Source organism: Staurois parvus, unplaced genomic scaffold, assembly GCF_062004578.1.
Source record: "Staurois parvus isolate SC_StPar_1 unplaced genomic scaffold, SC_StPar_1.0 ptg001098l, whole genome shotgun sequence".
Classification (NCBI taxonomy): Eukaryota; Metazoa; Chordata; class Amphibia; order Anura; family Ranidae; genus Staurois; species Staurois parvus.
Genome location: NW_028318894.1, coordinates 527,505 through 541,940, shown reverse-complemented (window position 1 = coordinate 541,940; position 14,436 = coordinate 527,505). Strand labels below are relative to the sequence as shown.

The window sequence follows — 14,436 nt, the reverse complement described above, 5'->3', positions numbered from 1 at the left end:
GCCCCATCATTGGTATCAGTGGGAGGAATAGTGCCCCATCACTGATGTCAGTGTCAGGAATAGTGTCCCATCGTTGGTATCAGTGGGAGGAATAGTGCCCCATCATTGGTGTCAGTGGGAGGAATAGCACCCCATCATTGGTGTCAGTGGGAGGAATAGTGCCCCATCATTGGTGTCAGTGGGAGGAATAGTGCCCCATCATTGGTGTCAGTGGGAGGAATAGTGCCCCATCATTGGTATCAGTGGGAGGAATAGTGCCCCATCATTGGTATCAGTGGGAGGAATAGTGCCCCATCATTGGTATCAGTGGGAGGAATAGTGCCCCATCGTTGGTGTCAGTGGGAGGAATAGTGCCCCATCACTGATGTCAGTGTCAGGAATAGTGTCCCATCGTTGGTATCAGTGGGAGGAATAGTGCCCCATCGTTGGTGTCAGTGGGAGGAATAGTGTCCCATCGTTGGTATCAGTGGGAGGAATAGTGTCCCCATCATTGGTGTCAGCGGGAGGAATAGTGCTCCATCATTGGCATTAGTGGGAGGAATAGTGTCCCCATCATTGGTGTCAGTGGGAGGAATAGTGCCCCATCATTGGTATCAGTGGGAGGAATAGTGTCCCCATCATTGGTGTCAGCGGGAGGAATAGTGCTCCATCATTGGCATTAGTGGGAGGAATAGTGTCCCCATCATTGGTGTCAGAGGGAGGAATAGTGCTCCATCATTGGCATTAGTGGGAGGAATGGTGTCCCATCATTGGTGTCAGCGGGAGGAATAGTGCTCCATCATTGGCATTAGTGGGAGGAATAGTGTCCCCATCATTGGTGTCAGCGGGAGGAATAGTGCTCCATCATTGGCGTCAGTGGGAGGAATAGTGTCCCATCATTGGTGTCAGTGGGAGGAATAGTGTCCCATCATTGGTGTCAGTGGGAGGAATAGTGCCCCATCATTGGTGTCAGTGGGAGGAATAGTGCTCCATCATTGGTGTCAGTGGGAGGAATAGTGCCCCATCATTGGTGTCAGTGGGAGGAATAGTGCCCCATCATTGGTGTCAGTGGGAGGAATAGTGCCCCATCATTGGCATTAGTGGGAGGAATAGTGTCCCATCATTGGTGTCAGTGGGAGGAATAGTGTCCCATCATTGGTGTCAGTGGGAGGAATAGTGTCCCATCATTGGTGTCAGTGGGAGAAATAGTGCCCCATCATTGGTGTCAGTGGGAGGAATAGTGCCCCATCATTGGTATCAGTGGAGGAATAGTGCCCCATCATTGGCATTAGTGGGAGGAATAGTGTCCCATCATTGGTGTCAGTGGGAGGAATAGTGCCCCATCATTGGTGTCAGTGGAAGGAATAGTGCCCCATCGTTGGTGTCAGTGGGAGGAATAGTGCCCCATCATTGGTGTCAGTGGGAGGAATAGTGCCCCATCATTGGTGTCAGTGGGAGGAATAGTGCCCCATCATTGGTGTCAGTGGGAGGAATAGTGCCCCATCATTGGTGTCAGCGGGAGGAATAGTGCTCCATCATTGGTGTCAGTGGGAGGAATAGTGTCCCATCATTGGTGTCAGTGGGAGGAATAGTGTCCCATCATTGGTGTCAGTGGGAGGAATAGTGCCCCATCATTGGTGTCAGTGGGAGGAATAGTGCTCCATCATTGGTGTCAGTGGGAGGAATAGTGCCCCATCATTGGTGTCAGTGGGAGGAATAGTGCCCCATCATTGGTGTCAGTGGGAGGAATAGTGCCCCATCATTGGCATTAGTGGGAGGAATAGTGTCCCATCATTGGTGTCAGTGGGAGGAATAGTGTCCCATCATTGGTGTCAGTGGGAGGAATAGTGTCCCATCATTGGTGTCAGTGGGAGAAATAGTGCCCCATCATTGGTGTCAGTGGGAGGAATAGTGCCCCATCATTGGTATCAGTGGAGGAATAGTGCCCCATCATTGGCATTAGTGGGAGGAATAGTGTCCCATCATTGGTGTCAGTGGGAGGAATAGTGCCCCATCATTGGTGTCAGTGGAAGGAATAGTGCCCCATCGTTGGTGTCAGTGGGAGGAATAGTGCCCCATCATTGGTGTCAGTGGGAGGAATAGTGCCTCATCATTGGTGTCAGTGGGAGGAATAGTGCCCCATCATTGGTGTCAGTGGGAGGAATAGTGCCCCATCATTGGTGTCAGTGGGAGGAATAGTGTCCCATCATTGGTGTCAGTGGGAGGAATAGTGCCCCATCATTGGTGTCGGTGGGGGGAATAGTGCCCCATCATTGGTGTCGGTGGGAGGAATAGTGCCCCATCGTTGGTGTCGGTGGGAGGAATAGTGCCCCATCGTTGGTGTCGGTGGGAGGAATAGTGCCCCATCGTTGGTGTCGGTGGGAGGAATAGTGCCCCATCCTTGGTGTCGGTGGGAGGAATAGTGCCCCATCATTGATGTCAGTGTGGTGGAGGGGGAATAGTGCCCCATCATTGGGGTCAGGGGGGGGAATAGTGGCCCATCATTGGGGTCAGTGGGGGGGGGAATAGTGACCCATCGTTGGGGTCAGTGGGGGGGGGGAATAGTGCCCCATCGTTGGTGTCGGTGGGGGGAGGAATAGTGCCCCATTCTTGGTGTCAGTGGGGGGAGGAATAGTGCCCCATCGTTGGTGTCAGTGGGGGGGGGGAATAGTGCCCCATCGTTGGTGTCGGTGGGGGGAGGAATAGTGCCCCATTCTTGGTGTCAGTGGGGGGAGGAATAGTGCCCCATTCTTGGTGTCAGTGGGGGGAGGAATAGTGCCCCATCGTTGGTGTCAGTGGGGGGAGGAATAGTGCCCCATCGTTGGTGTCAGTGGGAGGAATAGTGCCCCATCGTTGGTATTAGTGACACAAATGATGGGGCACTATCCCTCCCACTGACACCAATGATACTTACCTTGCTGACTCCTGCTCCAGCCTGGGCTCGCTCTCTCTCACTTACCTGTCAGCTGTCTTCCTTCTCTGGCCTCTCTCTTCACTCGCTCCTGCAGATCCCTCGATCTTCTTTGATCTCCGCGCGCTGGCGCTCGGCTCCTCCTCTCCAAGCTCCACCTCCTCGCCGGTGATTGGCCGCCTGTGTGCCTCTCCTGAGCTACAGTTCCGGTGGCCAATCAGCGGCGAGGAGGCGGAGCTGTTGAGTGATCCCGGAGGTGTGGCCATGTGACAGGGGCAGCATATCATCCCGCCCACAGATCGCCTGAGACAGGAGCGGTGTCTCGGTTCCTAAGACCATCGGAAATATGTGTTTTCCGATGGTCTTAGGCGACCCCTGTGAAATGGTCGTTCGACCCCCAAAGGGGTCGCGACCCCCAGGTTGAGAACCGCTGCTCTAAACAAACAGCACTGACAATAAATAGACAAGACAAGGACCATCCTGACCATACATGGCCTACAAAGGGCAATGATGACACTACACAGGCAGCCAATGGGCAATCATTACACTATGCAGCCAACACAATGATGGAGTGCCGGGGTCAGGAGTATGGAGCATAGAGCCCCTTACATTGCTGGGAAGGAGGAAGAAAACATTCCCCAGCCTGCCATGAAGAATATGTTCCATCATTGGTGTCAGAGGGAGGAAAATACTGAGGGGTCTGAGCAAAGTAGAGGAGCTGAGGGGGTCTCTCAGGGGTTACTGAGGATGAGGAACTTTGGGGCCCCTGAGGGGGTAGTGGAGTTCAAGGGCTTTTAGGGGTTTGAGTAGCTGAAGGAATCTGGTAGGATAGGGTTGGCAGGGAGCAGGGCTCTGAGGAAAGAGAAGTTTGTCAGGCTCAGGGGGACTCTGAGGTAGGGAGGGGGGCTCTTGGTCTCTGATTGTCCTCTTACCTGCACTTACTTTCCAGACCTCCTTACAGAACTCCTGCCAGGAAAGGAAGACAACCTTCACCTTCTTACCATCTCACTGGTCAAATAATATATTCCAAGATACCAAGTGGAATGAAGGAGGGCGGACCTTCACCACTTGGTGGGCACTTGTTCTTAGAGGAGGTCTGTTGGTGCATTATTGACTAAAAGGTAGTCAGGGGTCAGTGCTGAACATCTTCAGGAGACACTCCAATACCTTCCCATGACACAGGCTCTGGCAGTGCCCGGTGCTGGAATTCAGAGCTCCAGAACCACCACCACTCTGTACAATGTCCTGGATATTACAGTATACTTGGTATCCAAACCTGTCCCCCTCCTGTCCTCCTTCTACCCACACTAGGCTGTCATTGGAGGGAAGAGAACAGGCTCCTCCCCCACAGCTCTCTACTCCACCAGCACCATCCTCCTGCTATCCCATCCAAGCTCTTCTTTTACTGCAGAGAGTGACAGTGACATCACTCCTGTCAGTCAGCAGGCTGCCACAGATTGGAGCCTTGCAGTCGGAGTTCTGCAAATTATCCTGATTTTCCAGCAACTCCGGCCAAAAGTCATCAAGTTCCCCTTCCTGGACCTCATGATGAGCCGACATTGACCTCACAGCACTGCCTCAGAGCAAACAAGTCATAGGAAGGATTGTATTTATCATTCCTTGTCTGCAGATCTAATACTCATCAAAACCAGTTCAGAGACCAAACAAACCCAACAGAGAAAAGGGGATTTCTGATCTGGCAGGACAAGAGGGTCCCGGGACCTCAAATATGCATCAAACACTAAACTGTCCAAACAAAATGTCTTCCCATGGGGGGAGTAATTCTTCCATGTCCAGCAACCCTCCTATTCCCCCCTCACATCCACATCCTATTATTGTGTGACCAATACCATCCAAATCATTCTTACTTTCATTTCCCAAAGTTATCCGTCTACAAGGAGACCTGTATAGATCACATGATGGCACCAATGAGGATGGAGGAGGACCGGAGTCACATGACTGAGAAGATACTAAACCTCACCCTGGAGATCATCTACCTGCTGACCGGAGAGGTGAGGAGGATTCTGGGAGGTCACATGACATCACTCTCATCTCTATTAATAAAACACAGACCTGACCGGAGAGGTGAGGAGGATTCTGGGAGGTCACATGACATCACTCTTATCTCTATTAATAAAACACAGACCTGACCGGAGAGGTGAGGAGGATTCTGGGAGGTCACATGACATCACTCTCAACTTTTTTAATAAAACACAGACCTGACCGGAGAGGTGAGGAGGATTCTGGGAGGTCACATGACATCACTTTGATCTGTATTAAAAAAAAAACACAGACCTGACCGGAGAGGTGAGGAGGATTCTGGGAGGTCACATGACAGCACTCTTATGTCTATTAATAATACACAGTGTGACGATTGCGATATCAAATCTCTGCCCCTCTCACCAGACTCGTGACCGAAGGACTAGCCAATCTAAAACCGCAATGTCAGGTGCGTAACAATGCCACGCCCAGCTGCACCCTGCACAATGATTTTCCAGCTAACTGGACCACAAATCTATGTACCGGCAGCCTGAGCACGATTGTTACTGGGTCAGGTTAATTACGCAATTAACCCTTCACATTGCCCCAACCTCCTTTTTGTACAGAGAAAGAAGAAACTCGGCAATATCAGCAATAACACTAGGGTGGTTGAAATAATCATCTGTATACCACTGTCACTGCAGACAGGTTATACAGAGGGTTAAACACACACAGTAGCGCTCTTCAGCGGCAGGAATTCTTAAGTTGCATTAAAGAGCTTTAGAAACAGTTCAACACTTTCAGAAAGTAAGATTTATTACTAAAAGGTCAAAAGGGTGCAATAAAAAGATTTACAGAAAAAAGATGTAACCAATATATATATAAATATATAGAGAGCAATAACACAGCAAAGAGATAACAGAAGTTTAGGTAGATGAGTACTAGCCAAAAAGCCTTGGGTTATGCAGTTTCAAGTCTCATGAGCCAATTTCTTGGCTCTACTGCTAGTCTCGATGTTAAAAGCAGGAGAATCTTCTCTTCTCTCATCCACACTCCAAGCATAACAGCCTTTTTCTAGCAAATCCCAGCAGGGTGTCTCTTTGGAGTAGTAACCAATGGTCTCCTTTTGGGGAGGGGTGTTGGGTGGAGACCTAAGTTACAAGCAGAATCTCTCCTAGCTTATATTTTGGCTCATAACTTTTCCTAGGTACATTTGCCGGCCTGGTCACTAGTATATTAATACTCAGCCACATCTGCAGAATGGTTAGAGATGAAACATGAAATATGCACTTAAATGGTTCAAGAGATATACTTTTCTGCTTTTCTCTGTAGGTCAGCTAAGGGGTGTCACATACCAGGAGAATGGTCTCAAACTGAGCCTTCTGAATATAGGCTCCATGTTTAGGTAGTTATGTCCTACGTGAAGATATCAACTTATATGTAAAGTGAGTTTTTAAAAGTAAGTCTGTGTTTACAACCCCTTGGAAGGTCTTTTGAAGTTCAGTGACCCTTCTCATCACTCAGGCCACATGTCACCCCACAGCACGGGAGGGGGATGAGAGATCTACAAGATGGAGGGGGTAGCCTGCTTTGGGAGTTAGAAATGGTATAACATAGAAAATTATTAACAAAACGGAGGGCCGCCTCAGTCTCTGTGTGCACGATTCCTACACACAGACCTGACCGGAGAGGTGAGGAGGATTCTGGGAGGTCACATGACATCACACAGACCTGACCGGAGAGGTGAGGAGGATTCTGGGAGGTCACATGACATCACACAGACCTGACCTGACCGGAGAGGTGAGGAGGATTCTGGGATTCTAACATGATATTCTATTTGTTCCTCAATACAGAGATTTCCTCTTCTGAAGTCAGGTGATCATATGACCATCACAGTGCCTCCATGTGACTCCCTAAACCCTGAGAGACACAACATGCAGAAGATTCTAGAAGTCACCAAGAAGATGATGGAGCTGCTGACAGGAGAGGTGAGCGGTGCCGGTAATTCTGGGACATTCTCCAGTAACAGACAAGGGATGTGTCTGGATGGTGACTGTATCATTGTGTGTGTCAGGTTCCTATAAGGTGTCAGGGTGTCACTGTCTATTTCTCCATGGAGGAGTGGGAGTATTTAGAAGGACACAAGGATCTCTACAAGGACGTCATGATGGACAATCAGCCGCCCCTCACATCACCGGGTAAGAGGAGACTTTATTGTAAAGGAGAGAGCAGTACGGAGGATCCACCTAGATCCCCCATCATCTGATAAACACATAGAAACAATGGATTCAGTCAGTGTGTGTGTTTCCTACAGATGGATCCAGTCATGGGAACCCACCAGAGAGATGTCCCCGTCCTCTGTATTCCCGGGATTCCACACAGGAAGGTCACACCATCCCTCACCATCATCAGGTAGATGAGGAACAATCACTGATAGTATCATTAGGATCTGTACATTATCTGCATTGTTACCATTGATGTCATTTTTATTATATATTCAGAGTGGAAACCTGAGAGAATTTGAGGTTGAAGAAGAAGAGGCGTATGTGAGGGATGATCAGCAGTCTATGGAGGAGGATGGAATAACGGGGACATTTATAGAGGAGGACACTCCTACAGAGATCAGCACAGGTGGGTCATGAACACTAAATCCATTCCTCCACCCATACTGCTCACTGATTGGTCCAGAGTAGGGCGGGGACTGGGTGATATCAGCCTGTAATCCCCTGGTCACTTTCCTGAGCTGTGTTCCCCGTCCTGTATTCCTGGATTTCTCTCGGATAATCTTCCTTCTCTGTGCTGCAGACACAATTTATGTCTCTAGACTGGATTTATGGAGGTTCTGGGGTTCAGCTGGCAGCAAAATGTTCATTTTCATCATAGATGTTACTAGACCTAGGCACCTGGGGTGTGTGCTATTGATCTTCTGCTCCATGCCCGGATCTAGTAAGATCTCTGACAGAACAATTCTCCCAGGGTTCCTTGCTCTGTTATCTGCTGGCTGTGCCGGGTGGAGGGATATGTCTGTAGTGTCTCAGACCCAAGTCACTGAGTGCAGTCTCAGGAGATGGGAGGCAGCGGTGTGGGATCTCTGCAACTTGTCTACAGTAGACATTTAAAGTGGTTGTAATCTCTCCATATACCCAGAGAAGTGACTGGCCTCAGGTGATACACAGAGATAAAACAAATCCTACATATGTTGCACCTTTTTATCTGCAGCAATCTCTTCTCTACAACTGTTCAAAGCCCAGAATGTATACAGCTTGTCTGAGAAGTCAGAAAAAAAGAGACAGAGAGATAAAGTCACATTCTGCAGAGTTCAGTGAGGTGAGCTCTAAAGGTGATTGGAGGGAAGGTACACACAGCACACAGGAACAGAGCTGAGGCTGTCAATCACAGGCTGTGTGCTGGAGCTTCTCCCCTTTCACATTTTTTCTCTTGGTGTCAGGAAGATTTGTCAGAAGTGATTCATGCTGATCGCAGAGGAAGGAGATAGCAGACAGAAGTGGCTCTTATTGCTCTGGAGTGAGACAAGTACACACTATAGAGGGATATGTTTGTTCATATTCCATGTCTGAGGGTTACAACCCCTGTAAGTGATCTCTGATTACTAAACACCAATTTGATGTGATCCTTACACTATTTATTAGTGTGGCCCCCTTGTCCTGAATAGAGGTACTATGTGGGTTTAGTTTGTGGCTGGGCTGTACTTGGCTCAGGCTGATTGTATAGTTCTTCACTTGGTTTCTCCCTAAGTTTAGGTTGTCTTGTGATGTCTCACTGTGGCCAGTAGATGTCACTGCTATCACTGGACATAGGATGAGGTGGCGGCTGCATTCCTTTTCTTTGGCTTTTTTCCCTGTTTTCTCCTGGTGATCTGGCCAGTAACACACCTTCTGTATTAGAGCGCCCCCGCTGTGGAGGCAGCAGCATGGTCAGTCTGGGGGGAGGGGAGTGTTAGATGTATTAGCAGATATAAAACAGTAACTAATTGAAGCCAAACTCCAGATCACACTTCATAATCAGTTTCATCAAACAGTTTTTTTCTTTTGGGATAAAAGTTTTACATGAATAAATAAAAGCTGATCATTGTAAGCCCCCTGTCAGTGGTAAATGGTCTGCCTCATCCCTGGAACTGATACATTCTGCTGCAGAGTTTTATAAAACAGATTTACTGGCTAGATCACCAGATGAATATAGAAGAAAACGAATACTGTTTAGTCCTAACTTTTGTATCCCGTATGATAAGTTGTACATTACATACAATGAAGGAAATGTGTATTTGCTCCCCGACTGATGGTGAATGTTCGCCCCGCACACAGAAATGATCGGTCTAACAATGGAATGTTCGCCCCTCACACAGAAATTATCGGTCTAACAATGGAATGTTCGCCCCTCACACAGAAATGATCGGTCTAACAATGGAATGTTTGCCCCTCACACAGAAATGATCGGTCTAACAATGGAATGTTCGGTGTAACACTGAGAGACAGAATACAACAACAAATTCAGCAGAAATGCGTCTAACAAATGATGACTGATCTGCATGTTCATGAGGGAAAGAAGGATTTGATCCCCTATCATTCAGCAGGATTTCTGGCTCCCAGGTGTCTTTCATACAGCTAATAAGCTGAGATTAGAAGCAGTCTCTTAAAGGGAGTGCTGCTAATCTCATTGTGTTACCTGTATAAAAGACACCTGTCCACAGGAGCAATCAAACCATCAGATTCCAAACCCTCCACCATGGCAAAGACCAAAGAGCTGTCCAGGGATGTCAGGGACAAGATTGTAGACCTACACAAGGCTGGACTGGGCTACCAAACTATGGCCAAGCAGCTTGGTGAGAAGGTGACAACAGTTGGTGCAATCATTCACAAATGGAAGAAACACAAAACAAGTGTCAGTCTCCCTAGGTCTGGTGCACCATGCAAGATCTCACCTCGTGGAGTGTCAATGATCATGAGAACAGTGAGGAATCATCCCAGAACTACACGTGAGGATCTTGTCAATGATCTCCAGGCAGCTGGGACCACAGTCACCAAGAAAACAATTGGTAACACACGACGCCGACAAGGACTGAAATCCTGCAGTGCCCGCAAGGTCCCTCTGCTCAAGAAAGCCCATGTCCAGGCCCGTCTGAAGTCTGCCACTGAACATCTGAATGATGCAGAGGAGGACTGGTGGGAAGTGTTGTGGTCAGAGGAGACAAAAATCCAGCTCTTTGGCATCAACTCAACTCATTGTTTGGAGGAGGAGGAATGCTGCCTATGACCCCAAGAACACCATCCCAACTGTGAAACATGGTGGTGGAAACATTCTGCTTTGGGACAGGACAACTGCACCGCATCAAAGGGACGATGGATGGGGCAATGTACAGTCTAATCTTGGGTGAGAACCTTCTTCCCTCAGCCAGGGCATTGAAAATGGGTGGTGGATGGGTGTTCCAGCATGACAATGACCCAAAACACATGGCCAAGGCAACAAAGGAGGGGCTCAAGAAGAAGCACATTAAGGCCCTGGAGTGGCCTAGCCAGTCTCCAGACCTTCATCCGATTGAAAATCTGTGGAGGGAGCTGAAAGTTCGAGTTGTCAAACGTCAGCCACCAAACCTTAATGACTTGGAGAGGATCTGCCAAGAGGAGTGGGCCAAAATCCCTCCTGAGATGTGTGCGAACCTGGGGCCAACTCCAGGAAACGTCTGACCTCTGTGATTGCCAACAAGGGATTTGCCACCAAGTACTAAGTCATGTTTTGTGAAGGGGATCCAATCCTTCTTTCCCTCATGAACATGCAGATCCGTCATCATTTGTTAGACGCATTTCTGCTGAATTTGTTGTATTCTGTCTCTCGGTGTTACACCGAACATTCAATTGTTAGACCGATCATTTCTGTGTGAGGGGCGACCATTCAACATCAGCAGGGGAGCAAATACACATTTCCTTCACTTTAGGCCTTAATTATTTTCCACCCATTTCCTCCCAGCTGGACATTTTATATCGGATGATGTGATTGGAGCACAGACTTTTACATGGTGATAATAATGTGATAACATCCTCCAACTTTGGACCCTTAAACAGAAAGTGATAATGAGGGAGGAGTCAATACCCCAATGATGGTGGTCTTCAGGATCAGTCCAGTCTTCATCTTGGTTGTTCTCCCCCCATCCTCACTCTCTGACCTCTGGTGGGGCTCAGCCCCGCTGTTCTTCATGACTAAATCGTGGACTAAATAAGGAAGTGCAGTACTTCTTGTGTTGGGAAGATGGCGATGAGTGATAGAGGGGGTGGGGACCCTCGTCCTATAATCCCCTCATCACTGTCCCTCCTATAAAAGACAGTTCTGGTTGTTTCCTCACTCTCTGACTAAGGTCCATGAATAAAGAAATGACCTGGTAGGAGATCAGAGGAGCCATTTCCTAGTTCCCTTGAGGGTGGAATTGTAAACTCCTCAGAGACCAAGCTGCCTGATGTGGGCGGAGTCCTGGTTTGGGGGAACCAATCAGCTCCTGTCTAGTAATCCTCTTTGTCTTTGTATTTTAGTCCATGGCCGGGAGATGAGGAAAACCTCCGAGGATTGTCTCACTTTGTCTCCAGACTGTGAAGTAGAAGATGAGGACATCACACAGTATAGTCCAGGAGAAAACCCGGCTCCCTCCAATGTCCATCCGGCACCACCCAGTGTAGATGGACCATCGGATTCCTCGTATCCTGAGGAACCTCAGACTGTGCGGGACCAGGCCGGCCTTCCAATAGGGAAGAGCTTCTCCTGTACTGAGTGCGGGAAATGTTTCTGTTATAAATCCCATCTTAATGTGCATAAAAGAACTCACAGGGGGGAGAAGCCGTATTCCTGTCCTGAGTGCGGGAAATGTTTCCGTTTTAAATGTCGTCTTAATGAGCATAAAACATCTCACACAGGAGAGAAGCCACATTCCTGTCCTGAGTGCGGGAAATGTTTTTCACAGAAGTGCAATCTTTCCAGACATCAGAGATCTCACAAGGGGGAGAAGCCATTTTCTTGTCCTGAGTGTGGGAAAAGTTTTGTAGCAAAATCAGATCTTGTTAAGCATCAAAGATCTCACACAGGGAAAAGACCTTATATCTGTCCTAAGTGTAGAAAATGTTTCTCAGAGAAGTCTGATCTTTACAGACATCAGAGATCTCACACAGGGGAAAAGCCATATTCCTGTGCAGAGTGTGGGAAATGTTTTTCAGACAAGTCCAGTCTTTACAGACATCATAGATCTCACACGGGGGAGAAGCCATATGCCTGTCCTGAGTGCGGGAAATGTTTTTCAATGAGGTTCCATGTTTACAGTCATCAGAGAACTCACACAGGGGAGAAGCCACTTTCCTGTTCTGAGTGCGGGAAATGTTTTTCTGATAAGTCCAGTCTTCGTATTCATCAGAGATTGCACACGGGGGAGAAACCATTTTCCTGTCCTGAATGTGGGAAATGTTTTTCAGAGAAGTCTAATCTTCACGCACATCAAAGATCTCACACGGGGGAGAAGCCATATGCTTGTCCTGAGTGTGGGAAATGTTTTTCACAGAAATCCAATCTTTACACACATCAGAGATCTCACACGGGGGAGAAGCCGTATGCCTGTTGTGAGTGTGGGAAATGTTTTTCAGTGAAGTCCAATCTTTACAAACATCAGAGATGTCACACGGGGGAGAAGCCACTTTCCTGTCCTGAGTGAGGGAAATGTTCCTCACTGAAGTCCCGTCTTCCTGCACATCAGGGGTCCCACACAACCCTGGAGGTGTATTAGTGCCTTGAGTGCGGGAAATGTCTTCTAGATGAATGTTGCTGGACATCCCAGCTCTCATGTGGGGAAGAAGCACACCCTGATATACACCTCAGATATACTCCATGGCTGATCTTCATCATGGAAGAAACAGTTCATAAGGAGATCAGAGGTCCCCAAAGACATGGATGAAGTGTGGGACCGGGTTGGCTATTGATAGCAGCTCAGTGGTTAGCCCTTCTGCCTGGCAGTACTCGGGTCATTAGTTTGAATCCCAACCATGGCACCACCTGCCTGGAGTTTGCATGTTCTCCCTGTGCCTGCATGGGTCTCCTCCAGGTACTCTGGTTTCTTCCCACATGCCAAAGACATGCTGGTAGGTATATTGTCCCCTAGTATGTGTATGTATGAATGTGAGTTAGGGACCTTAGATTGTACGCTCCTCGGGGGCGGGGACTGATGGGAATGAACAATTTATGTATAAATGGACAGTGCTATAGAAGTACCTGTAATAAATATGGAGTCATCGCCTCTCATTGGCTGAGTATATTTATGGTGGAAGCTTTCACAAACACTTAGAGGTTTAGTAAAAAAAAAAAAAGTTAGAAGGAATGTGAGTGACATTCGCCCGGCCATGACGAATATTAGGCATACTTTATTTCACACTCTGATTCCTTTGGCTCCATCTAGTGGCCATAATGTGGTATTGTGCCATTAGTGATTGCTGTATTTCAGGAAAAATCCACTATTATGTCCAATATTTAGAGGGCAATGTTATTACCAGGCTGCAGCTAGGGGGAGCTCTAATGTCACCCCAGCAGAGGGATCCCATCTAGCCCACATTAACCCTCTCACTGCCAGAGCTGTTTCTGCATGATTTTGCACACATGGGAAAATGCAGATTTTGGTCCTGAAGATGAGATAAACCCCCAAACATCTATTCTGTGACATCAGAGGCCCTGGAGAATAAAATGGTGGTGATTGTTAAGGTGTTCCCCGTACACAGATTCCCCTTCATATCCGCCTTTATTTCCTCCTTTCCCCCATTTTCTATGTTGAGATCTTTTCTACAATACTTTGTTATAATAATGGAACACGTTGTGTATTGTATTGTACACCAATAATAATGACTCCGCCCCCACATTCCAGACAAGAGATCTTCCTGACCAATCGGATTTCTGCCTTTACTATTTCCTGGTTATTTTTGTAATCTTGTTAAAAGTGAAATTGTAATAAAAATGTATTGAATGAAAACAAAATGGTGTGTGTGTGCAATGATGACAGAGCTGTGTATCCAGAAACGGCTGGTCGGTGACACTTCCATATACAGACCAATGAAGTGACAAGGAAGCCCTAGAACCCTTTGGAGGAACCCTGGCTGAGAAAGGCTGGACTAGGCAGTCACATATCTCTGCCCCCCTTGCAGGGTTCCCAACCCTCCGTGACTTTTATTACTGACACAACATGAACATTTACTGACGGAGGACATGTTTTTCCTGACATCCTGAAAAATGACAGAACTCCTGTTAGGATTAATATTATTATTATACATTATTTATATAGCACCAAAGGGTTTGCTCAGCGCTGTACAGTAGCGGGGGGGACAGAACATGAGACAAGACAGTAACAATACAATACACGAGGGGTGTGAGGGCCCTGCTCTTTCCAGCTTACAATCTAGGAGGGAGGAGAAGGTGGCACAGGAGGAGATGGCTGTGGGGGATGGAGTGGCGGGAGGAGTGGAGGAGGTTAGTTGTTAGGTGTGGTCAGGTGTTAGGTGAGGGTGGGGTAGGCTTCCCTGAAGAGATGGGTTTTC

General features: G+C 47.9%; 1 protein-coding gene across 1 annotated transcript in view; it reads left to right on the top strand.

The window, feature by feature from the left end:
• LOC149440271 (uncharacterized) overlaps positions 1-13,879 on the top strand; it is a 75,872-nt gene extending 61,993 nt beyond the window's left edge. Inside the window, exon 6 of the mRNA XM_089658834.1 lies at positions 11,382-13,879. Coding sequence (XP_089514960.1) covers positions 11,382-12,572 — 1,191 coding nt within the window. The 3' untranslated portion in view covers positions 12,573-13,879. The remainder of the gene's footprint in view (positions 1-11,381) is intronic.
• Positions 13,880-14,436: the final 557 nt, after the last annotated feature.